This window comes from Mirounga angustirostris, unplaced genomic scaffold (genome assembly GCF_029215605.1).
Source record: "Mirounga angustirostris isolate CCGP_5_RB_7025 unplaced genomic scaffold, mMirAng1.0.hap1 SCAF_4, whole genome shotgun sequence".
In the NCBI taxonomy this organism is placed as follows: domain Eukaryota; kingdom Metazoa; phylum Chordata; class Mammalia; order Carnivora; family Phocidae; genus Mirounga; species Mirounga angustirostris.
Genome location: NW_026991712.1, coordinates 45,231,021 through 45,255,858, shown reverse-complemented (window position 1 = coordinate 45,255,858; position 24,838 = coordinate 45,231,021). Strand labels below are relative to the sequence as shown.

The following is a 24,838-nucleotide window of genomic DNA, read 5'->3' as shown; positions in this document are numbered from 1 at the left end:
TTGGAGAAAGGAGACACTGGAGGCCAGAGACAAGAGATGACATAAAGTATGACCTCTGTATTTGTGGGTGACAGGAGATACGGACCTTTGAAGTCAAGCGGTGGATAGAGAGGAAAGATACTGACTGGGAGGTAAAATACGTGGGACTGGAGATGAATTGGATGTATCAGGTGAAGAAAAAGAGGCCTTGAAGGAGTCACTAGAGAGAGTCCCATAGATGAATGGTGGTTTCAGAGCTCAAATATGCATGTGAAGAAATTTCAAAACCAACTTCCTCCCAAAACTATAAAGCTAATTTTAAAATATTAAAAAATATGTACATGTCCACAAAGATCATTATAAAACACATCAAAAGAGGAGGGAATTTCTAAAGTTAGGGTTGTCTACAGCCCATAATAAAAGGCATTCCATCAAGGTTTGGCAACCCTTGGTTTTAAAGAAAATTCCAGGTAGAAAATGATTAGCATTCTCAGCTATCCTATGCTGTTCTCTCCCTGGGGTGATAATTCACCTTGGAATCAGAAATGCCTCAGTTTGTTTCCTAGAGTGGTGGGGGATGGGAGGGATGGGGTGACTGGGTGATAGACATTGGGGAGGGTATGTGCTATGGTGAGCGCTGTGAATTGTGTAAGACTGTTGAATCACAGACCTGTACCTCTGAAACAAATAATACATTATATATTAAAAAAAAAAAAAAAGGATAGCAGGAAGGGAAAAATGAAGGGGAGGAAATCGGAGGGGGAGATGAACCATAAGAGACCATGGACTCTGAGAAACAAACTGAGGGTTCTAGAGGGGAGGGAGGTGGGAGGATGGGTTAGCCTGGTGATGGGTATTAAAGAGGGCACGTACTGCATGGAGCACTGGGTGTTATACGCAAACAATGAATCATGGAACACTACATCAAAAACTAATGATGTAATGTATGGTGATTAACATAACATAAAAAAAAAAAAAAGAAATTCCTGGGTAAATATAAGTAAGTTAAGAGTAAGGGGACAACCATACTTTGGTCCCTTCCAGTCTGGGGAAACACCCACACTGCATTGCATCAGTGGTAGAACTGCAGGCTTTCGCAATTATTGAATAATGTTGCCATTTACATTTAGCCCTGAGTTAATTTTCTGGACTCCAAAACTGTATTTCCACCCGCAGGTTAGGTATGTTCACCTGAATGTCCCACAGGTGTTGCAGGTATGGCGTTTCCAATACAAAACTCATTGTCTTCAATCCTCCAACTTGGCTCTTCCCATGTCAATCCTGTCATTTATAGCAGCACCCAGCAAGTAGCCATGTAAACTCTCCCTTCTTGCTCACCACTTCCAGCTGGTTGGCTTCTGAATTCAGGCTGGACTACATGTTAAATTTGTGTGGAAAGTGTTGTCTTTATTTCTCCTGCCCTCGTTACTTCAACCCTAGACCAACACCTGTCTGACCGGTCTCCGTTTCCTTTTAGCTCAGAGTTAAATCTTACTTTCTAAAACACAAAAGCAATGCAAAGAGTAACAGAATACTGAGGTATAGGGGAGAGAGGTGGAGAAGGCTCTCTCAGCTGAATGGGCTTGATCTTTTCAGGAAAGTGGGGGGCCTCTTATCCACCTTTAGTGAAATAGGTCAACATGTGCTGAGGTTGGCTTTGAGGCAAGAAATAATTGGACCAGACAATATTAAGTACAGTGATAATTTATTATCTCCTCATTTTCTGGGCCCTTCCTACCAGCAAGTAATTTCATTTGCTAACTTCCTACCCCCTCTGATGATGGCATCCAGGTCTAAGCCATCATTACCTCTTGCCTGGCCTGCTACAGAAGCATCATCCCTGCTTCCAACCTTGCCTCCTACATTCCTTCTCAACATAGCAGGCAGAACAGTATAGAGTAGCCCTCTAAACACATATGTTTCCCCACAGCGTGTATTAGCTTTCAATATGCTAAGTATATATATTGTTTAATTTATCCCCACCCTCCAAAAATAATCTCTCAAGTAGAATATTGTATCTATTTTGCTCACTGCTGTATTGCCATTTCCTAGAAGAGTGCCTAGGGCATAGGAGATGCTCCTTAAAAACTTGTTAAAAATAGATAAATGAGTTAACCATACCATACCAAATCATAATATGTTAATCTCTAATATTTTTTCATATATGCAAATTCCCAAACCAAAACAAAGCCTTTTTAAGAACAGGGGTGTTATTTTTTTGGTTCAGAAAAGATAGTCATGTTAGTTATGACTAATGTGATGGGCATCAATGAGGTTACTCAAATGAGAGGTAAGCAGGAGTGAAGAACCCAGTTCAAAATTTCAAACTGCCTGCTAATTTATCTCCTTGATTTCATCTCCCTTTATTGGGAAGTATTCGTGAAGCATCTGTTTGGTCCACATCTAACTGCAGGCAAGTAAAAACTGTAATAAAAATGGGAAATATACCCTGAAGCTCAGAGCAACTACTTTTTCAAAGACTCATGTTCATTGCTATAAGGTGTATCATTACTTAAAAATGTAATTTCTGTCTTGCTACGGGCAACAACTGCATAATTCAGCCTAGCCACGGCAGCTTGGAGTCCAGCTCACTTTCTTTTATATTTGCTCAGCCTTACCTTCAAGTTGCTGTGGCAACGAGATCTGTGTTCTGCAGAAGCTTAGAATATCAGTGGCCTCTGTTCAGTGCCCTGCTTTAAGTGAAGGAGAGGGTAGAGGTACTCAAGCAATCCACACATGCAGAGAGCTCGAGTGCAACATGGCCTGTGGCAAGCCATTGATGTGGGTAGAGTTTAAGCTCCTCAGTTCTTTTACAGTCTGTAGGATCGCTATTGGTATGCGGGGGCGGGACAATTCTTCATTCTGCAGCACTGTTCTGTGCTGGAGCATCAAGTAGAGCATCCTGCCCAGCTCCCTCTTGTATTTCCAGATGCTTCCAGCTAAGAGCCACCTCTGCTGTGCTGAAGTGGCAGTGGTCTAGACATTGAAAAGTGCATGCAAAGCACAGACATGTGCCTTCTAACAACTGGACAAAATACATTGGGGAGTAGTTACTGGAGGCTTACTGTGTGCACAGACTATCGAGTTGCATTGGGAATGCAAAAATTCCCATTTTTCAAAGTCATCCTTTGAAAAATAAGATTGTCAGATCTTTATCAAGCTGATATTTTTATATGACAGTCAAGGCCCAGTCTGCAAAGCTCTTATCCTGTGAATTTGAGTCAGGATAAATTTATTCTTAAAAAATATTCATGTTAACCTAAACTAACAGGTACTGAGAAACCCCACAAAGATAAATAGGTATGTCATGTTTCATTTTCCTTAGAAGTATAGCTCACATTTAAGTGTGGAATATATAGACTTACACTTTAAATAACATTCTTGTAACACTGATCATATGCTAGTGTTCTTGCTGTAACTTTGTTTTCCTCTATACCCTTATTATATTGTGTGCTTGCATATATGATTTGATTTTGTGATAACTATTTTTTAAAAATATTTATTTGCTTAGAGAGAGAGAGAGAGAGCGCGTACAAGGTGGGGTGTGGGGGGCAGAGGGGAAGCAGATTCCCGCTGAGTGGGGAGCCCTGTGCTGGGCTCTTGATCCCACAACCCCAAGATCATGACCTGAGCTGAAACCAAGAGTTGGACACTCAACCAACTGAGACACGCAGGTGCCCCTATGTTAACTATTTTTAATAAAAAACTAATTTATGAACCTATCCAACACTACACAGTACAAAAGGATATCTAGTGACTGTACAGAAAGTCCCTCTTCCAAGAGGTTAGTGCTATGAATAGTTTCTTGTGGATCCTTCCAACAATTTTTGTTCATATATCAACATATGTATGAAGATATTTTCATTAAGAGACACCATACAAACGGGAACATTTTATATATATTTCCCTACCTTGGATTATTTTCCTTAACATGTAATGCCTTGCATTGCTGGTATTCAACAAATATTTGTTGAGTGATTGAATAACCATATATTGTTATTAGAATAGAATATATTAAAAGATATACAGTATTTTGTTATATGGATGTGCCCTAATTGGTTGGTTATGTCTGCTATTGAAATGCTGATAGATTGTTTTCTAGTCTTTTTGATTACAAACAATGCTTTCATATATTATATGTTTGACTATTCTGCATCCTTTGCATTTCTGAGTCCCTAAAAGTGAATTTTGAGATATGCTCGTCAACTTTTGCAAAAAGCCAACTGGGATTTTGATAGGAATTGCATTGAATCTGTAAATCAACTTGGGGAGTATTGTCATTTTAACAAAATTAAGTTTTCCAATCCATGAACACAGGGTGTCTTTTTATTTATTTAGGTCCTCTTTAATCTCTTATGATGTTTTATAGTTTTTAATTTATAAATTTTGTACTTTTATTACATTTATTAGTAGGCATTTTATTCCCATTGATGTGATTGTGAATAGAATTATTAATTTCATTTTCATCTTAGTGCATATCTTTGAACATAGCTTTTCCCTCCCACCCAAATGAATGAGTGTATCGTCGGATTAATTCCTAAATGTGGAGTTGCTGGGTTAAAGGGTGTGTATATTTTAGATAATATTTTGATATATGTTACCAAATTGGCCTCCAAAGAAGTTGCCCCAACTCCTATCAACAGATTTTAAGAGTGACTTTAATAAGCTATTTTTTGTACTATGTATTATGAAATTTTGAACCTTACCAATCTTGTGAGAGAAAAACGATATCTTCTTTGTTTAATTACATTCATCCAGTTACAAATATGGTTGTATTTTTTGCATGTGGACTATCTTTTTAAGGCCTTTGCCCAGTTTTTCTATTTGCAAATAACTTGTTAATATTCATGTATCAAGAGATTTGGATTTTGGGGGGTTAAACTAATTTTTAAGATGGCATAATTTAGAGTCATTGGAAGTGAGTATTTCAACTTGATGAAACAAGCAGCAGAGAGCTGGATTTGTAGCCATAGCTCCATAAGACTCTACTTGTCTGCACTCGTGTACTTTTGGCATTGGAGTCTGGCCAGTCAGGTGACAGTGAATAAAACAAGCATTTACTGAATGTCTAATTGGTGTTAGAAACCCTATTATAGTAATGAATGGAGACTGTTCTGTCTTCCTGGGTGCTCACAGTCTGGTGCAGAAAACTGATATCCTGATGGAGGGAAGGATTCATTTGGCCCATTTTTAACAGAGACATGTTCAAGAGTGTCAACAGTTTTTGACACTTTGGCTTGGTTTTGAAGGCTGGTTCTGCTAGGTTGACAAATAAAGTGGGGGGAGTTCAGGCAGATGATAAATCAGGAGCAAAGGCCAGAAGAAAGTTTTGGCAAGTTTCAGGAGTGCTGTGGGGTTGGTGGGCATTGGAGTATACCTCTAAGTGGTGGAACTGGTTAGAAGTAGGGCCAGGAAGGTAGGTTGAAGCCATGTTGTCCAGCTTGAATGTCAGGGTAAAGAGTTTAATTTTTGTATTTTTGACTCTGGAGGACATCAGTGTTGTTGTTGTTTATTTATTTTTAAGATTATTTATTTATTTGAGAGAGAGAGAAAGAGAGAGCAGGAGTGGGGAGGAGGGGCAGAGGGAGAGGGAGAAGCAGACTCCCTCCTGAACAGGGAACCTGAGGTGGAGCTCGATCCCAGGATCTCGAGATCATGACCTGAGCTGAAGGCAAATGCTTAACCAACTGAGCAATCCAGCACCCCATGGACATCAGTGTTTTTGAGGTATGGGATTTTAATGTGGAGGCCCAGTCAATTAGTAATGGTGACAATGATGGTAAGATTTCTAAGAGTCATTTAAATATTACCTTCCTTAGCTCCACAAATTCTGTGTGAGGGTCTGTTAATAGTGATTTTTACAGATTTGAAACTCAGTTTTCTTAATAGTATACCTAGAACATTAAATGATTATTTTTACATTGGTATAAAAAAATCATTTTTCTCCTTTCTATTTTGTATCGGATTCTTGGGTTTTATTTAGACGAGGAGTTATGCGCTCAAATGCCTCAAGTTCTGGATGGCCCTATAAATGACAGTGGTTGCCCAGTGAAAAGGGTTCATTTTACCTGTGTGTGTGGGGACTGGTCAGAGCTCAGGTGTTGTCTCAAGGGGGCATTAACTCAGTCTTATTAGAAGCTGGACCTGAGTGTTGGTAGAGCTTCTCATTTTTATCTGAATTCTCCCGGTATCCGAATATTGGCTCAAAAATTGCAAAATACTGGGCAGGCCTAACAAAACATCTGGCTTGGGTCACCAATCTGCCTTTATTGTAGGTGTTTATTCTAGCATTCGAGACCAGCCAAAATACTTAGGTAATTTAAGATTAAATCTCAATGCTATATAGTCTTCATCCTCTAGGGAAGAGACAGTCAAGACTCTTAAAAGAATTGCCATTCTGAGGATTAGAAGTATGATCACTTTTCATTAGTTTAGATGCTATCATTTAGGACCACATGAAGGAGGAAGATATTGTTTATATGATGTGGGAGAGTCATGAGTATGGAGCGGAAAGCAGATGATAGCTGGGTTTTTTGGGGGGAGGGGAGATTTTAGAACTTCTAATAAGTAAATTTGTTTGCCAAAATCGAAAACATTAGAGAGTTTAAGAATTTTAAATTTTAAAGCTGTCCAGAGAACGACAAATACCGTATAATTACACTCATATGTGGAATTTAAGAAACAAAACAGATGAACATAGCAGAAAGGAAGGAAAAATAAAATAAGATAAAAACAGAGAGAGAGGCAAACCATAAGAGACCCAGCTATAGGGAACAAACTGAGGGTTGTTGGAGAGGAGGTGGGCGCGGGGGTTGGGGTAACTGGGTGATAGGCATTACAGAGGGAACTTGATGTAATGAGCACTGGGTGTTACATGCAACTGGTGAATCACTAAATTCTACCCCTGAAACTAATAATACACTACATGTTAACTAACTTGAATTTAAATAAAAATTAAAAAAATAAAGATGTCCAGAGAAATAAATTTTGATATGAGAGATATTTATTTTCAGAAGACAACTTATTTCTAGAAAAAGCACAAAGCAAGATTTGAAAACTTAAAAGTCTATTTTGTATCCACTTTTTATGAGTCAAAAAGAAATGGCCAAAATGCTATTTCAGGTTATTCAGGATCCTTCTTTATAGAAGTAGGAGACCGAATAAAACATGATTCTGTGAGGTCTGTTCATCTCTATGGGTCTTAATATTGAAATGAACAACTTGTTTTTAGGCAAACAGATGGTTTGAATTTAATTTTTAATAGCATATATGCTATGAATTATCAGAAGGTAATATGAATTAAAATAGCATATCAATTTTTTCACTTTGGTTTGGTGGGAGAAACCAGTATTGATTAGATCAAATAAAATACAACAGGTAAGCCTGTGCTATGTAGTAACCTAATACCTTATAGATACTAGGAATTATTATCAAAGTGATTATATTTTTGCCTCTATATTCTTTCTTCTATTATTGGGGAGGTTGGGAAAATGTTTTAAGATAAATAAAAATATGTATATACAAATATTTTATTTATTTACTTAATTTATCTTTCATAAAGCACCACATCATATTCCCTGTACAAATCAACACTAATAAATAGAAGTTCCTTTTAGAGTCTTTGAACAATTAGAACACATTTTTTTCATTATTAATGGAAAATGACAAACTCACCAGCCTATTTGTGCAAATTTCCTGATTCATCATCTTAATGTAATAGTCCTGGAGGTGGCAGCAGCCTTAAGTAAAACTGTCATTTATGTAGAGAAAGATTATTATTGTAGGTTGCTTGGATTATTATGCTTTGGCAAAAGGATACAAAAAGAAAATGCTTTGTCAACATGAAGCTAAAGGAAATACAATGATCAGCATGGAACATAATCAGATTTACAAATTTGTCTTTACCAATTATTTTATACATGTTTTCAAATTCTATCTTTCAACAACACTTTTTCCTGATTATAAAAGCAAATCATACTTATTGAAAAGATTTTGAAAATACTAAATCCAGCCAAACAAAAAGCAAAAATAATCATCTGTAATCTCATCATCTAGAGATAATAACTGTGTAAGGAAAGTAGTGGATGGACTCTGAAGTCAGACACATCTTGGGTTTGAGTCAAGTCTTTTCTACTTACTGTTTGTCTTTAAAAGTTAGTTACTTGACTTTTCTATGTTTCAGCTTTTTCATCTATAAATTGGGGATAGTAATAGAATTTACCTTATAGGATTGTTGTGAGGTAATGCATTGAAAGTCTTTAGTAGACCTTTGCACATGGTAAATACTGAATCTACTACTTACTGTTGTTTTTTTGTTAGTCTTTTTTCCAAGCATATATTTTTATTTATAGTTAAGAACATATTGTATACTTTTTTCCCATATAACATCGTATCATATGCATTTTCTTGTGTAATTTCCAGTTGATAAACAGCCTTATCCTAAATCATTGACCATATTACCAGTTGTTTCTTTAGGCTAAATTTCTAGATATCCCAGACCAACTGATGGCAGCCCACTTAGCTTACAGGAATATTCTAGCAGGAAATGATAGATTCTGAGTTTTAATTTCCAACCATGACCTGATGGGGAAGATCATGTGCCTCTTTGGTGTGATCATTAAGCTCTGTGGGAGTTCAGTGAGTAGTGAGGAAATATATAAGATGATGATGAGGGAGGATTCTGGAGCCTGTCAGACCACATTTGAATCTTGGTTCTGTGACTTGGGCAATATGTTTAACTTCCCTGGGCCCCTCCTGTCCAGTGAGGTGTAAAAATAGTATCTATTTCATAGGGTGGTGAAGATGAACTGGTTTGATATCGAATCCTGACAAATGGTAAGCACTTAATGAAATTAGCTCTTTATTGTTTGTTATATTCAACACTTAAAGTTTGTTTTTATAATTAAATGTGAGAGAATGGCAGTGGTTTTCACAAGTAATGTGAGAATGTGAATTGTAAGACATAAGATAAGGCAATACAAATATTTTTAGTGTAAAATGTTATTTTCCCCCTATTTCAAATGTAACAAATAGTTATCTGTTCTAAATTTATTATCCAGAGACAACAAAGGAAGAGGCATTTGATTTAATAAACCTTATGAGGAAATTTTAATAGTTTTTTCAGTGATTCAAAAATGGAATGTGATTTTTATCCAAATTATTCTTGTTAAAAGATGAATATGCTTTATGTTATTTCTTTTTTTTGCATCTTTTTTTAGAATGCATCTTTCAACTAGGATCTTTTTTTATTTTTTATTTTTTTTATTAGTTTCAGAGGTAGAATTTAGTAATTTATCAGTTGTATGTAACACCCAGTGCTCATTACATCAAGTGCCCTCCTTAATGCCCATCTCCCAATTATTCCTTCCCCCCACCCACCTTCCCTCCAGCAACCCTTAGTTTGTTTCCTAGAGTTCAGCATCTCTTATGGCTTGCCTCCCTCTCAATTTTCATCTTATTTTTCCTTCCCTTCCCCTATGTTCATCTATTTTGTTTCCCAAATTCCACATATGAGTGAAATCACGTGGTATTTGTCTTTCTCTGACTGACTTATTTCACTTAGCATAATACCCTCTAGTTCCATCCACCTCATTGCAAATGGCAAGATTTCATTCTTTTTGATGGCTGAGTAATATTCCATTGTGTATATATGCCATCTCTTCTTTATCCATTCATCTGTTAATGGACATCTGGGCTCTTTCCATAGTTTGGCTTTTGTGGACATTGCTGCTATAAACATTGGGGTGCATGTGCCCCTTCATATCACTATTTTTGTATCCTTTGGATAAATACATAGTAGTGAAATTGCTGGGTCATAGGGTAGCTCTATTTTTAACCTCCATGCTGTTTTCCAGAGTGGCTGCATCAGATTCCATTCCCACCAAGAGTGTAAGAGGGTTCCCCTTTCTCCACATCCTCGCCAACATCTGTTGTTTCCAGAGTTGTTAATTTTAGCCATTCTGACCAGTGTGAGGTGGTATCTCATTGTGGTTTTGATTTGTATTTCCTTGATGCGGAGTGATGTTGGACATTTTTTCATGTGTCTGTTAGCCATTTGTTTGTCTTCTTTGGAGAAATACCTGTTCATGTCTTCTGTCCATTTCTTGACTGGGTTTTTTATTTTTTTGGGTGTTGAGTTTCTTAAGTTCTTTAGATTTTGGATACTAGCCCTTTATCTCATAAGACATTTGCAAATGTATTCTCCCATTACATAGGCTGCCTTTTAGTTTTGTTGACTGTTTCCTTGCTATGTTAGTGCTTTTTAAAGTTAAATTTAAGCAGAACCCCTGTAAATAATAATACTAACATTTATAAAGTGCTTGGCATATACTAAACAATGGACTTGGTATTTTACTTATATTTACTCATGTGATGCTTACAGTGTCCTATGAGTTAGGTTCTATTATTGTCTCCATTTATAGAAGAAACTGAGGCACAAAGTGGTTAAATCACTTGCTGAAGGTTATACAACTAATGAGATAATTCTGTCATATGTAGTCTTGCCCCAAAGACCATGCTTTTAACCTTCCATTCTGTTACTTAACATTCCAGTAGAAAAAGAGTCATAATTGATTAAATACAATACCAGTATGTTTACAGTGAGTTTGTTAACCCAAGAATTTGATTAATAATAAATTCAAGAGTAAGTTTTTTGAAATTCAACTATTTTGTGGAAATGCATTTATGAAAATTTCAATTAATCTTTTTTTCCCTTTCAGTTTTTCAGTTATGGAACAAAAATATTGTATCAAAACAATGAAGCTTTGCAGTCTAAATTCTTCCTACCCCTTCAAAAAGCCATGCTGCCACCTAATAGCTTTCAAGGAAAAGTGGCGTTTCTCACTGGGGGAGGTACTGGCCTTGGTAAAGGAATGACAGCTCTTCTGTCCAGCCTAGGTGCTCAGTGTGTGATCGCCAGCCGGTAAGTCACGCTCAGCGAGTTGCCTGGCAAGAGTCTGTTATAAAACAATTCTGTGCCATGATTTTGAAAACACTCTTTGCCAGAGTCTTTTGTTTTTCATCTTAATTTTCTACGAAATATCCTTTAGATTATTTAAATAAATTTCCTTGGAAAAATCAGTTACAATTTGTAATGGTAGAAATACAGATGGACCGTGATTTACATTGATTCAATTTAGGATTTTTCGACTTTACAGTGGTGTGAAAGTGATACATACATTCAGTAGAAACTGTACTTGAAATTTTGAATTTGGAACTTTTCCCAGGCTAATAATATGTGGTAAGATGCTCCTTCATGATGCTGGCAGTGAATCGCAGCTCGCAGTCAGCCACTCAGTCATGAAGATAAACAACCGATAATACAACCGTTTTGTACCCAGACAACCTTTCTGTTTTTCACTTTCAGTACAGTATTCAATAAGTTTACATGAGATATTCAACACTTTATTATAAAACAGGCTTTGTGTCAGATGATTTTGCCCAACTATAGGCTAATTTAAGGTAGGCCAGGTTAAGCTATGATGTTCAGTAGCTTAGGTGTATTAAAATGCATTTTCACATTATGGTATTTTAAACTTATGATGGGTTTACTATGGGTGTAACCCCACTGTTATGTTGAGGAAGATCAGTAATGATTGATTATGGAACTGATGATGTATACATTTCCCAAATTCAGTGATAAAATTTTTTTTCTTGTACCTGAAGCTTAAGTTAAAAAGTACTGTGTTGAGGCTGCTTTGTTTTCAGTAGGAGTGATTATAGTTACTGCTTCGAAGGATAGTTAGCCTTGTACTAGGATAATGGATATAATCCTTCCATTTTCTGTAAGATGGGCTGATGTTTCAAAACATCTATTGTGATAAATGTAGGAAGGATAAGGCCATGTAGATGGAATTTCTTACTTGGGCATATCCTGGGACCCTATAACTGTGTAAGTCTAGAACTTTAGAGACTGGTCAAAAAAATCTACACCTTCTTCCTATTTTGAATAGTGTAAAATTTTTAGATAAGCTGAATAAGAATCTGAATGACAAGTCACTATGTAATTTACAAAGGGCCAAAGGAATTTCTTTCAGATGTTTCCTTTAATGCAAATTGGCCGGAATATTTTTTTAAATATTATAATGTTTTTACAAATATTAAAATATTATTTTCTTTGTAACACTACATAATTTATTTTTTATATTTATTTCAAGAGTATAAAACAATGCATATAATGCTTTTTTATCCTTAAATTCAGTCTAAAATCTACTAACATAAATTTTATACATATCAGATTTTATATAGTATTAGTTCACGTTGTGTTTTCTTTCTAAAGGAGGCTTGGGCAAGGGAACAGAAATTATTGTAATTAAGGAAATAATTTTATTTATTTTATTTTTCATGTTTCAAGTTTTTATTTAAATTCTAGTTAGTTAACATATAGTGTAATATTGGTTTCAGGAGTAGAATTTAGTGATTCATCACTTACATATAACACCTAGTGCTCATCACAGGTGCCCTCTTTAATACCCATCACCCATCTAGTCCATCCCTCACCCACCTCCCTCCATCAACCCTCAGTTTGTTCTCTATAGTTAAGAGTCTCTTATGGTTTGCCCTGCTCTCTCTTTTTTTTTCCTTCCCCTATATTCATCTGTTTTGTTGCTTAAATTCCACATGAGTGAAATCATATGGTATTTGTCTTTCTTTGACTGACTTACTTCTCTTAGCATAATACTCTTAGTTCCATCCACATTGTTGCAAATGTCAAGATTTCATTCTTTTTGATCATTGAGTAATATTCCATTATATATATATGTGTATACATACACACACACACATACATACATGTATACTGTATTTTCTTTATCCATTCATCAGTTGATGGACATTTGGGCTCTTTCCATAATTTGGCTATTGTTGATAATGCTGCTATAAACAACAGGGTGCATGTACCCCTTTGAATCAGTATTTTTGTATTAAGGAAATAACTTTAAATCTGTGTGTAGATATAAAACAACTAGTTTAAAAGTAAATAATTCAATAATTGAATATTAGATATATAAAAATTGTAGGAATTTAACTTTTAGAAAGTGAATTCATTCAAACTGATTTGTTTATAGATACAGCTTTTGTATTTTGTCAAGATTGCATCTGTTTAAGCTATAGATTCTCTTTGTTTTTTAATTTATGGAATTGAAAAAATATGAAGTCATTTCAGAACTCATGCAAAGTACTGTGTGTTTATTTCTAGGAAGATTGATGTTTTAAAAGCGACTGCAGAACAAATTTCTTCTCAAACTGGAAATAAGGTACATTAAAAAGAGTTATTTAATTCAGATTTAGGAATTAAAGCATGCTTAAATAACTTATTCATGTTTTTGGTTTAAGAAGCTTGAAAAATTTAGGATTCCTTTTTCTCTCTGATATTTTTCAGGTTCATGCAATTCAGTGTGATGTGAGGAATCCTGAAATGGTGCAAAACACTGTGTCGGAATTGATCAAAGTTGCAGGACATCCTGATGTAAGTGTAATGGTGATGAGGCCAAAGTATGAGGTGTTTGATGTTGATGCCACCCACCAAAATGTGCTAAGGATGCACTAAGGAAATAAAATATTGATGTGAGCAAGTGCTATGTTGAGAAGCATGTATTTTTTGTCCTTAGGAAAGATCCAGCTTTGCTCAAAGCAGGGAACAGATTAGGTGAACTGCTACACCATTGCCTTTCGGAGATACTTTAAAAATGCATTTACAGGGCGCCTGGGTGGCTCAGTCATTAAGCGTCTGCCTTCGGCTCAGGTCATGATCCCAGGGTCCTGGGATCGAGTCCCACATCGGGCTCCCTGCTCTGCGGGAAGCCTGCTTCTCCCTGTCCCGCTCCCCCTGCTTGTGTTCCTGCTCTCGCTATATCTCTCTCTGTCAAAAAAATAAAATAAAATCTAAAAAAAAAAAAAAAAAATGCATTTACTGTCATATAGAACAAACTTGATTTCACTTTATTTAATAAGATTATGAAATAAGAAGAGCAGTTATCCAAGAGCACAATATCTAGTTTAAATCATGCATGCTCTTTGCTTTTCCTAATAACTTTTGATTATCTCTATCAGTAGAGAAGAATGGTACAAGTAAAGAAATCTATAAGATACTCCAAATTTTTCCTTTTAAGACCTGAGATGTGCATGGGTATTTTGCTGTTTTCTGGTTCACATATTGGAAAGAAGCAATTTCCTCCAGTAGTCTCAAAGAGAGCACTGTTCTAAGTTAAAGATATTTTCAGACAGACCAAGAATATTGAATCTGCTAATAGAACTAGGCAGAATCTTTATTGATAGTGAAGAAACATGTTATCAACCAAGAGTTTCATTGGGTAAATTAAGCCAAACTGTCACCAGAAATTAAAAGACATTTTGAGATTCCTTGAAATACAGTATAGACAAATGGTAGATATGCTTAATCTGTATTTGTTTTCTTAATGATAGATTCTACCCTAATTTTGAGACAGGGATTAGGATTCTGAGATTTGGTAGATAACACAGGAGATTTTCACAGACTCAAAAAAAGTAAAACCAAACCAAATCTCATGGTATTATTTTATAGCAGACTATCAACTTTAGCTTTATTGTATTATTTGTTAATAAGTTTTAGAAGTAAAAACTCTTCAGGGAAAATGTTCTTCCTTATCTAAAAAATTCTATTATTTGCCTTACTCATTTAATAGATTGTGATAAACAATGCAGCCGGGAATTTTATTTCTCCCACTGAAAGACTCTCTCCTAATGCTTGGAAGACCATAACTGACATAGTTCTAAATGGTACTGCCTATGTGACACTAGAAATTGGAAAGCAACTAATTAAAGCACAGAAAGGTATGTTTATTAATTTTTCGTATATTTATCGGGTCCCTACTGCACACAGGTTCTATGATAAGCCCTGGGATATTTTCAAAAGTCAATAGGACAGTATCGATACCTGTACAACTCATAGTCTAATGGAGAAGATAGATACTAAAATAATTACCACATGCTATGATATGAGCTATAATAAATACATATTTTGTGTGTATTGGAAACCCCAAGACAGGAATGACTAACTCTCCCTAGGGATGATTATCAGGTTGAGGAACAGGTGCAACTTGGGCTGAATTTTCAAAGATCTAGATGTGGAGAAGTGGGGGTGGAAGGAAGGTGGGAGGTAAATGTAAATGTCCATGGAAAGAGGCCTGATGGAGGAGAAAAATGAGGTTTAGGGATTGATGACAAATGTGATGTGGTTAGAGATGAGGAGGGAGAATGGTGGGAAATGACTATTTGGAGGTGGGTTGGGTGTAATTAGGAAAGTTCCCAGTACCAAAATAGAAAATTTGATTTTAATTCTGAAGGAAATGGGGAGTTATTTCCTTATGGATTTCTCTTGAAGGTGTTTCATGAAGAAAGTGACTTGATTGGAAAGGATACTGGCAACAGTGTGGAGGATGGAAAAGATTAGGGAAGCCATTCCGAAGGGTTTGACTTTTCTCTTGGCATGTAGCTGCATGACAAAATCAACAGGCCTTACTGATTAGATGAGAGAGTTTGTGCTGAGTGAATAGTTTGGATGATGATGATGTCAATGTGGTTGAGAACACCGGGGAGAATAGATCTAGAGGGAAATTCCTAGAACATTTTTGTTTAGTACTATGTACAAACCTTATAAAAGTTCATGCAATATAAGTAGTAAATATATGTATAATATATGTATGTATGTATATACTTATATGTCTAGAATCAGTGTATATATGTTCATTTAAGGGACACTTACTGATGACTTTTGTGTAGCAGGTCTTGTATGCCCAAATGACAGAGATGGACAAATCTCTGTCCCTGAACAAGGGGAATGGGTTGGGACTTGAAAGATAGGGGTATTTCTCAGGGTGGAGAGTATTCTGAGCAAGGAAAAGGAAGAAGAATCCTTGTGTTCCTTAAAGGATGTCCTTTGGGTCTTGAGGGGAGAAGAGAAGGCATGGAGCTGGCCAGTTTCCTTCCTCTGGTTCAGAAGTCTTTGCCTCATTAGATTCAATTTCTTCTTCTTTTAAAAAAATTTTTAAAAAGATCTTATTTATTTATTAGAGAGAGAGCAAGCACAAGCGGGGGGGGGGGGCAGCAAGGAGAGGGAGAGAGAGAAGCAGGCTCCCTGCTGAGCAGGGAGCCCGATGCAGGACTCGATCCCAGGACCCTGGGACCATGACCTGAGCTGAAGGCAGATGCTTAAGTGACTGAGACACCCAGACGCCCCATCAGTTTCTTCTTCTTTACTGTGTGGATAATTCTCAAGCCAGCTGGAGAAAGGATGTAGGAACAGGCAGAATGTTACTAGAGAGGTGCTGGCTGTTTCTGTGCATGTATAACCTCCATCCTTTCTCCATGCACTCATTGAAATCAAATCCCCAAGTCCCTCATTCCCACTACAGCAAAGTGGATATCAATTCCATTTGGAGTTTCCATGATTTTTGTTTGTTTTTGATTTTGTGGGGGTTTTTTGTTTGTTTGTGGCTTTTTTTTTCCCCCAGAAGAGATGAATGATTGGGAAGGGAGACAGAGAAGAATGGGCTGGCTCTTCTCTCTCTCTTTCCCTGTCCAAGGATCCTTGACCTCTGTGTCTCTTCTTTCTCCCTTTGACTCTATCTGATTTTCTCTCTCCTTATGTCTTATTCATTTCTATATTTCTTTCTCTGTCTCTGTCAGCTCTTCACTCTGGGTTCCTATTTTGCTTGGTCTCTCTCCTCTTTGTGTTTCTCTGCCTCATTGTCTCTTTTATTCCTTCTCTGACTCTTTTTTTTTTTTTTAAGATTTTATTTATTTATTTGAGACAGAGAGAATGAGAGAGAGAGAGCACATGAGAGGGGGGAGGGCCAGAGGCAGAAGCAGGCTCCCTGCCGAGCAGGGAGCCGGATGTGGGACTCTATCCTGGGACTCCAGGATCATGACCTGAGCCGAAGGCAGTCGCCCAACCAACTGAGCCACCCAGGCGCCCTCCTTCTCTGACTCTTGATTTCTGTCTGACTCTCCCTTCTTTTCTCATTATTGTCTTTCATTTTAACAGACTATGATCTATTTTTATTCTCACATTGGATTAAAATTTTGTGGGCTTCATTAAAAATATATTAGCTAAGACTTTTTAAAAGATGGAAGCCAGTTTTTATTCTTCCAAGATTCCTGTCAGTTATTGATGCCATAGCCTGACAGAGTTTGAAGTTGTACCACTAGGCTCTGGAGAGTACAATGCACAGGGTCTGTTCTGGTACTAGAGCAACAGTTAAGGAACTCAGGTGCTAATGATCTCTGAAGTATGTCAAAGAAGTCAGTTCAGGGGGTAAGCAATCTATGATTGTCTGTGGTCAGAAGTAGGTTTGGTGGTCTGGAATCGAAGGAGTCAGTCAAGGTGAGATATCCAGGGAAGTCAGACTAGAGAAGATAAGGGTACCAGCAACTGAAAGACAGACATTTGCTTGCAGGAATTGTTGACATACACTCGGAGAGGGGATAGCAGATGACTGAGGATCAAGAGAGCAGTGGCCGTAGCTAGAGAAGCTAAGAATTAGAAGGACATTATTAAACTATGTTTATAAGTAGCATTGATGCAAAATTAGTAATTATGAACAAATGAAAGATTTAGGAAACTCCTAAAGACATTAGCTCAGTGTGCTCTTATAACCACAAAGGTCAGTAAATACATGACTGATCCTTATTGAGAAGGATATTGAAAATATTATGCTGAGGTCCATTCATCTCTAGGATCATGTATCAGTATAAAAATTAGTGAACAGTATGGAAAAGAATACCTAATTTTATTGAAGAATGAGAGAACTTGCAATGAGAAGAGACTACAAAAGAGACTAATATGGGGTTTTATTTAAATCTAGTCACAAAGGATAGGATAAATATTAAATTTTTCCATCAAACCCTAGATCATTAGAAACAAGAGATACCTCTTGAAACTCACAAGAGGTGATTTTAGGACACGTAAGAAGTATTTTTTAAAAAGATTTATTATTTTAGAGAAAGGAAGAGTGTGGGTGGGGTGGGGCAGGGGAGAAGGAGGGAGAGAATCTCAAGCTGACTCCCTGCCAAGCATGGAGCATGACTTAGGGCTCGATCCCGAGATCACAGTCCAAGCCGAAATCAAGAGTTGGTTGCCTAACTGACTGAGCCACCCAGGTGCCCCAGGACAGATAAGGAATACTTTATTGAGGTAGCACTAATAATACGTTATACCACTATGGTACTTTTTAATTTACAAAGTACTTTCATATTATAGTATGCAAACAGTATGAAATCAAGATTATTACAAGCTGATTAAAGAAAAGAGTAAATCAATGCATAACATAACTTGAATGTATTAATTTTAGTTTGCTAAAATTGAGATACAATTTATATATAGTGAGATCCACAGATTTTATATGTTCAAATTGACTTTTGATAAACTTAAACACTTAGGTAACCATTGCCCCAGCCAAGACATAGAACATTTCCACTGCCACCAAAGGTTCCCTCTTGCTATCTTCTATTTACTCCTCACTATATATATATACTTTTTTTTTGAGAGAGAGAGAGAGAGAGCATGAGGGAGGGGAGGGAGGAGGGAGAGGGAGAGAGAGAATCCTAAGCAGACTCTGTGCTGAGTGTAGAGCCAACAATCTCATGACCTTGAGACCATGACCTGAGGCAAAAATCAAGAGTCAGACGCTTAACCAATTGAGCTACCCAGGCACCCCCACTATCTTAGTTTTTAATCCATTTTTATTGGATTGTTTGTCTTTTTTATTATTGATTTTTAGAAATTCTTTGTTTAATCTGAATACTTTGTCCGATATAGTATGTATTTAGAATATTTTCTCCCAATCTGTTGCTTCTCTTTTCATTTCCTTATCAGTATCTTTTGGGGAGCAGAAGAAACTACATTTTGACAAATCCACCAAACTGTTTTCCAAATTGGCTCTAGGAAGTTGCATTCCCAACAGCAATTTATAAGATGCATCTGCGCCACATTCCGGCCCACACCAGATTGGTTCTATTACATTTTAGCCTTCCTCAGTTTGTGTAGTGGTCCCTCATTTGTGATATTAACTTATATTTCCCTAGTAACTAATGAAGTTGAGCATCTTTTCATGTGATTATTTATCAGTTGTATAAATTCTTTGAAGTGTCTGTTCTAATCTTTTGTCCATTTTCTTATTAGGTTGTTTGTCTTCTTGGTGTTGAATTGAAAATTTATTTTACATATTCTGAATATAAATCTTTTATCAGATGTATGTTTTGCAAATATCTTTTCTCAGTCTATGATTTGTCTTTTCATGTTCTTAACAATGTCTTCTGAAGATGAAATATTCTTAATTTCGATGTTCAACATAATGAAATTTTTCTTTTATGACTCATGCTTTTTGAGTCCTAAGAGATCTTTCCTTAATCCAAGGTAACAATTAATTTCTCTGTTGTTTTCTTCTGGAACTATTTTAGTTTTCACTGTTACATTTAGGTTATCCATTTTGATTTAAGGTTTGCATTTGGAATGAGATAGCAGTCCAGGTGAATTTTTGGCATACATCTGTCCATCCTTTTCTCAGTGAAATACTTTGGTCCTATTGTGGAAAATCAGTTGATGATATAAATGTAGGTCAATTTCTGAGCTCTCTATTCTGTTCAAATGATATATCTATCATTATTTGATTACCTAGCTTTATAATACATACATACATCATATATAGATTACTTTAGCTTTATATTAACTTGACATCTGGTATTGTGAATCCTCCAACTATTATTTTTTTCAAAATTGCTTTCATTGTTCTGTGTTCTTAGCATTTTCATATAAATTTAGAATTCAGTAATTTTTACAAAAGAGTCTACTGAAATTTTGACCAAGGTTGTGGAAAATCTATAGATTATATTGGGGAGAAGTGACATTTTGACAATAACATCTTTCAGTCCATCAGCATGCAATGTCTTTCCATTTGTTTAGGTCTTTAATTTCTGTCAGCAATGTTTTGCTATTTTCAGTGTGTAGTCTTATATAAATTTTGTTAAATTTCTGCCAAATAGTTTTATATTTTTGGTGCTATTTTAAATTATACCGTTTTCTAAATTTTATAATTATTTGCTTCTGGTATTTAGAAACACAGTGGACTTGTTTTTGTATATTAACCTTTTTTCTATGAGCTTGCTACAATTACTTAATAGTTCTTACAGCTTTTTCAGTAGATGCCTTAGGATTTTCTATATTCTTAATAATTGTGAAAAAAGACAATTTTTATGTCTTCCTTTCTAATCTGTATTTCCTTTTCTTGCCTTATTTTACCAGCTAGGACTTCCAGTACAATGTTGAATAGCAGTGGTGAAAGCAAATATTTCTTCTTGATAGCAGGGGGAAAGCACTCAGATAGTCATCATTAATTAAAAATTTACCTGTAGGTTTTCATAAATGCTCTTTATCAGTTGAGGAAATTTGCTTCTGCATGTAGTTTGCTGACAGTTTTTTAAAAAAATCATGAATAGGTATTAAATTCATCTACCTTTATTGAGGTGCTGATTAGTATGGTAAATTCCATTGATTAATTTTTGAATTTTTAAACAAGCTTTGCGTTATGAATCTAAATCCTGCTTGGTTATGATATATTATCCTATTTGTATATTGCTAGATTTGTTTTGCTAAAATTTTCTTAAGGCTCACTTTTTCAGCTTCCAGATACTACTTTTAATTGAGTTTCTTAGAGCCATGACAGTGCTTGTTCAGTTCAGGGATGAGCCAGATATTTGAGGGGAATTTATATGCAGATGTTACATCCTCCTTTCCACCTGTTCTGGCAGTTCTCAGCTCTGATTTTTGTGAACAGATGATGTATTGGCTACAGCCCTGCTTTTTGAAATTGATATGTTTAACCTACATCCAAAAAATGTCTCTTGTGTCTCTCTGTCGAAAACATATTAGATGAGTGTTCAACATGTCATGATATACGTCCTATTTGGCTGTTTATCAGAATCTTAAATTACTTGATATTCAAATGAAAATATTGGCCACATATCCATGATTGTCTTTAAAAAACATACTTGTTTGGATTCTATCTAAATAAAACAATTTTTTCTTAAATTTTATTATAGGATAGACTACCCAGATATTATACTTGATTTTGGACTAGCTTTGGTAACTGAGTCACATGAACTACTTCATACCAAGAAGCTATAATTCCTTCCACATAAGATCATATGAGAATTCTGTAGTCATTACTGCAACTTCTGTAATTATTAAATAAAGATAGATGATGACCCAACAGGTGTTAGAATACTGAACAAGCAAAAAGCAAAACATTAATTATAAGGAAATGTTTTACTTTTAACCAAATTTTCTTCCTCTCTCTCTCTCCCCCTCTCCTTTCCTCCTTTCCTTTCATCTTTCCTTCTTTTTTAAAAACACCATTTATTGAGTGCTTATTCTGTATCAGGTCTTGTTCTAAATGCTGAACATTTATTAACTCATTTAATATTTGCAGTTACACTGTAAGATATGACCTATTTTATTCCCATATAGTTACAGGTGGATCAGAGTTAGTCTTTTTTAATAGATGACATAGATGTTTTAAATTCTCAGTTCTACAGATAAGAAACTATGGTTTATTAAATACCTAATAAGCATTAACTATTATTGTTAAAATTGACAATTGGCATTTTATTTTTAGAGAGAGAGAGTGTGTCTGAGTGGGTGCGGGGTGTGGAAGGGGAAGAGAGAATCTTAAGTAGGCTCCATGCTCAGCAGGGGGCCCTATGTGGGGCTGTGGGGCTCAGTCTCAGGACCCTGAGATCATGACCTGAGCCCTGAGCCAAAATCAAGAGTCAGATGCTTAACTGACTGAGCCACCCAGGTGCCCCTACAATTGACATATTTTTAAAGTCTAGTGAGAAAAAAGAAGGAATTGTAATTCAGTTTAAGTCATAGTCACTAGTTTATATGTGATACTTAGACACTTAGGGAGTTGTGATGTTTTTACATTTACTCAGCGTTCTCATCTATAAAACAAATTGCTTAATTAATTACTTCTCCAAGATTTAGTAATAAAACAAACTGAGAGCTACAAAAGCTTCATGAAAAATATAAATTGTTTTACCAATGTGCATGGGCTTCTTCATGCATGTGAATAAACATATGGTAGCCTAGATAATTTAAAGAATTTGGTGGAGATAATTTTCAGAGCTTCGGAGTATCTAAGCGTCAGGGATAGTCAGAAGCAGTCCAAGACAGCTTGAACCATGTGAGGCCTGTATGGGGGAGAGGGAGGGAGTGAAAGGTCACTGTTTAGGCAGATTAATCATGTAAAATGAGGGGAAAGAGGAAAGAGGAAAGTAAGAAACATCTCCAAAGGAAATTGTGGATAGATGGGTGTCATTGGAAGAATTCCTGAGGTAATCTTACCAGCAGCCTTGTGTAGAGGAAGAGTAAATTGAACCAATTCACTAATTGAAGAAAGAATTAAAAAAGAGAGCATCCTTTTGGTCAATAAATATGAAGAAATAGTTGAAAGCTTTGAACTGGGTAAAATACTTTATACCTTTCATATGCTAAGTTTTAATAAATTATCAGAAAACCCAAGGTTTTTAGTGATCTTGCTGTACTAGTCCCTAGTGTGTGAACTGTAAACACAAAAATAAATTTTAAAATAGTCTTATTTCCAACCCGTTGGTACTGTCCTTGGCCAGTTCCTTTTCCCTCACTCTCCGTCATCTAGTGCCCTCACCCTGTCTAATCTCACTTCCTTCCATAACCACCCCTTGTTTGGCTGTTCTTTTACATGTATTCTGACTAGAACCATTTGTCTCTAAGCAGTACAGAATCTTCATGCCCAACTCTAGTTCCACAACTCAATGAAAGATGCCTATTCAGGGGTGCCTGGGTGGCTCAGTCGTTAAGCATCTGCCTTCAGCTCAGGTCATGATCCCAGGGTCTTGGGATCGAGCCCCGCATCAGGCTCCCTGCTCCGCGGGGAGCCTGCTTCTCCCTCTCCCACTCCCCCTGCTTGTGTTCCTTCTCTCACTATCTCTCTCTCTGTCAAATAAATAAATAAAATCTTAAAAAAAAAAAAAGAAAGATGCCCATTCAGAGGCCATGATGCACACCTTAGCATTTCAAAGTACGCATGCTGCGTGTTGTTATTATTCCCTGTTGTAAGTCTTCTTGTCCCATCCACCAAGATTGGAAATGCTTTTACCTAACAGGATACATTACTCATATCCCACGTGCAAATCCTTTCTGCCCTGTCTCCATTCCTCTCCCCATGAGTTCCTAACTCATTACTAAGCACAAAGGTGATGCTTTGTTCGTGAAATGAAACATTTTTGAGACCGACAAAAACAAGAGGAGTTGAGGGCATATTTAACGCTTCTGTCAGTGATGTCAGTCAACTTCACTACTAGAAGAAAAGAAGACGACCGGTCATTTTGACAAAATCGAGTGGTATGGAAGCAGTGCTCCTTGTTTGACAAGAAAGGAATCGTAGATCAGGAGTAGAATGTGGCTATCTTTCAGTCATATGAGTGCAAGTTAAATGCTGTTTAGGTTTTAAAGTATATTAGGACCATATGGGTACCTTTCTGTGTATTGTGTCCATTGCCTTCCTTAGAAGAGTGGGTGCATTTAAAGAATGTTTAAAAACATTTCTAGGGGCACCTGGGTGGCTCAGTCGGTTAGGGTTCTTCCTTTGGCTCAGGTCATGATCCCATGGTCCTGGGATTGAGCCCTGTGTCAGGCTCCATGCTCAGCAGGGAGCCTGCTTCTTCCTCTCCCTCTGCCTGCCTGTCTGCCTACTTGTGATCTCTCTCTCTCTGTCAAATAAATAAATAAAATCTTTAAAAAAATAAAAAGTAAATAAAAAATAAAAACATTTCTAGTCATCATTTGGAATTTATTAAGGTAGCATTAGTATCCTTTTTAAAATCACTTTTGGGAGCGCCTGGGTGGCTCAGTCGTTAAGCATCTGCCTTCAGCTCAGGTTGTGATCCCAGGGTCCTGCTTCTCCCTCTCCCACTCCCCCTCCTTGTGTTCCCTCTCTCGCTGTGTCTCTCTCTGTCAAAAAAATAAATAAAATCTTTAAAAATAAATAAATAAAATCACTTTTTGCTGGAGTTATCTTGCTAGTTTGATGGAACATTTAAATTTCATTTGTTAAAATTTATTGTAGCAACCATATGTAGCTTACTTTGGTGTATTATGAAGATAATATAAAGGTAAATTTCCAAAATTTGGAAATTTTGAATCCTTTTTTCTTTTAAACTATGTAATTGGAAATTTCTTGGAGAGGCAATTTTACGTAGTGGTTAAGAGTGTAGGCTTTAGGGGGCGCCTGGGTGGCTCAGTTGGTTAAGCGACTGCCTTCGGCTCAGGTCATGATCCTGGAGTCCCTGGATCAAGTCCCGCATCAGGCTCCCTGCTCGGCGAGGAGTCTGCTTCTCCCTCTAACCCTCCCCCCTCTCATGTACTCTCTCTCTCTCATTCTCACTCTCTCAAATAAATAAATAAATCTTTAAAAAAAAAAAAGAGTGTAGGCTTTAGAATCACACTGTCTGTTCTCATCCTGGTTATACCTCTTAATACTCGTGTGAGCTTGAGCAGGTTCTTCTCTGTGCCTCAGTGTCTTCTGTAAATCAGGGATAATAGTAGAACTCCTCCCGAGGATTGCTATGATGATTAAGTGAACTAGTACCTGTAAAGTGTTAAGAACAATGCCTGGCCTAGACTAGTGCTCGGTAAGTGTTAGCTATTAAAGAAAATATTAAGTTCCTCCAAGATAAGTGTATTTTTACTACCTCTTTTACAAGGGGACCATAAAGTGTCTGAATTTGAGACCAGGACCTATAATTAAAATAGACTAGAAAAACCAGAGCCCTGATACCACTTATT

At 36.5% G+C, this 24,838-nt stretch overlaps 1 protein-coding gene across 2 annotated transcripts in view; it reads left to right on the top strand.

Annotated features, from left to right (window-relative positions):
• The window catches only part of DECR1 (2,4-dienoyl-CoA reductase 1), a 45,341-nt gene that overhangs the window by 5,207 nt on the left and 15,296 nt on the right, over nucleotides 1-24,838 (top strand). Inside the window, exons 2-6 of one of the 2 annotated variants that reach the window (XM_045896263.3) lie at nucleotides 8,772-8,814; nucleotides 10,698-10,900; nucleotides 13,175-13,232; nucleotides 13,358-13,444; nucleotides 14,640-14,787. In XM_045896263.3, coding sequence (XP_045752219.1) covers nucleotides 8,812-8,814; nucleotides 10,698-10,900; nucleotides 13,175-13,232; nucleotides 13,358-13,444; nucleotides 14,640-14,787 — 499 coding nt within the window. In that variant the 5' untranslated portion in view covers nucleotides 8,772-8,811. The remainder of the gene's footprint in view (nucleotides 1-8,771; nucleotides 8,815-10,697; nucleotides 10,901-13,174; nucleotides 13,233-13,357; nucleotides 13,445-14,639; nucleotides 14,788-24,838) is intronic. The other variant, XM_045896262.3, reaches the window with a different exon arrangement.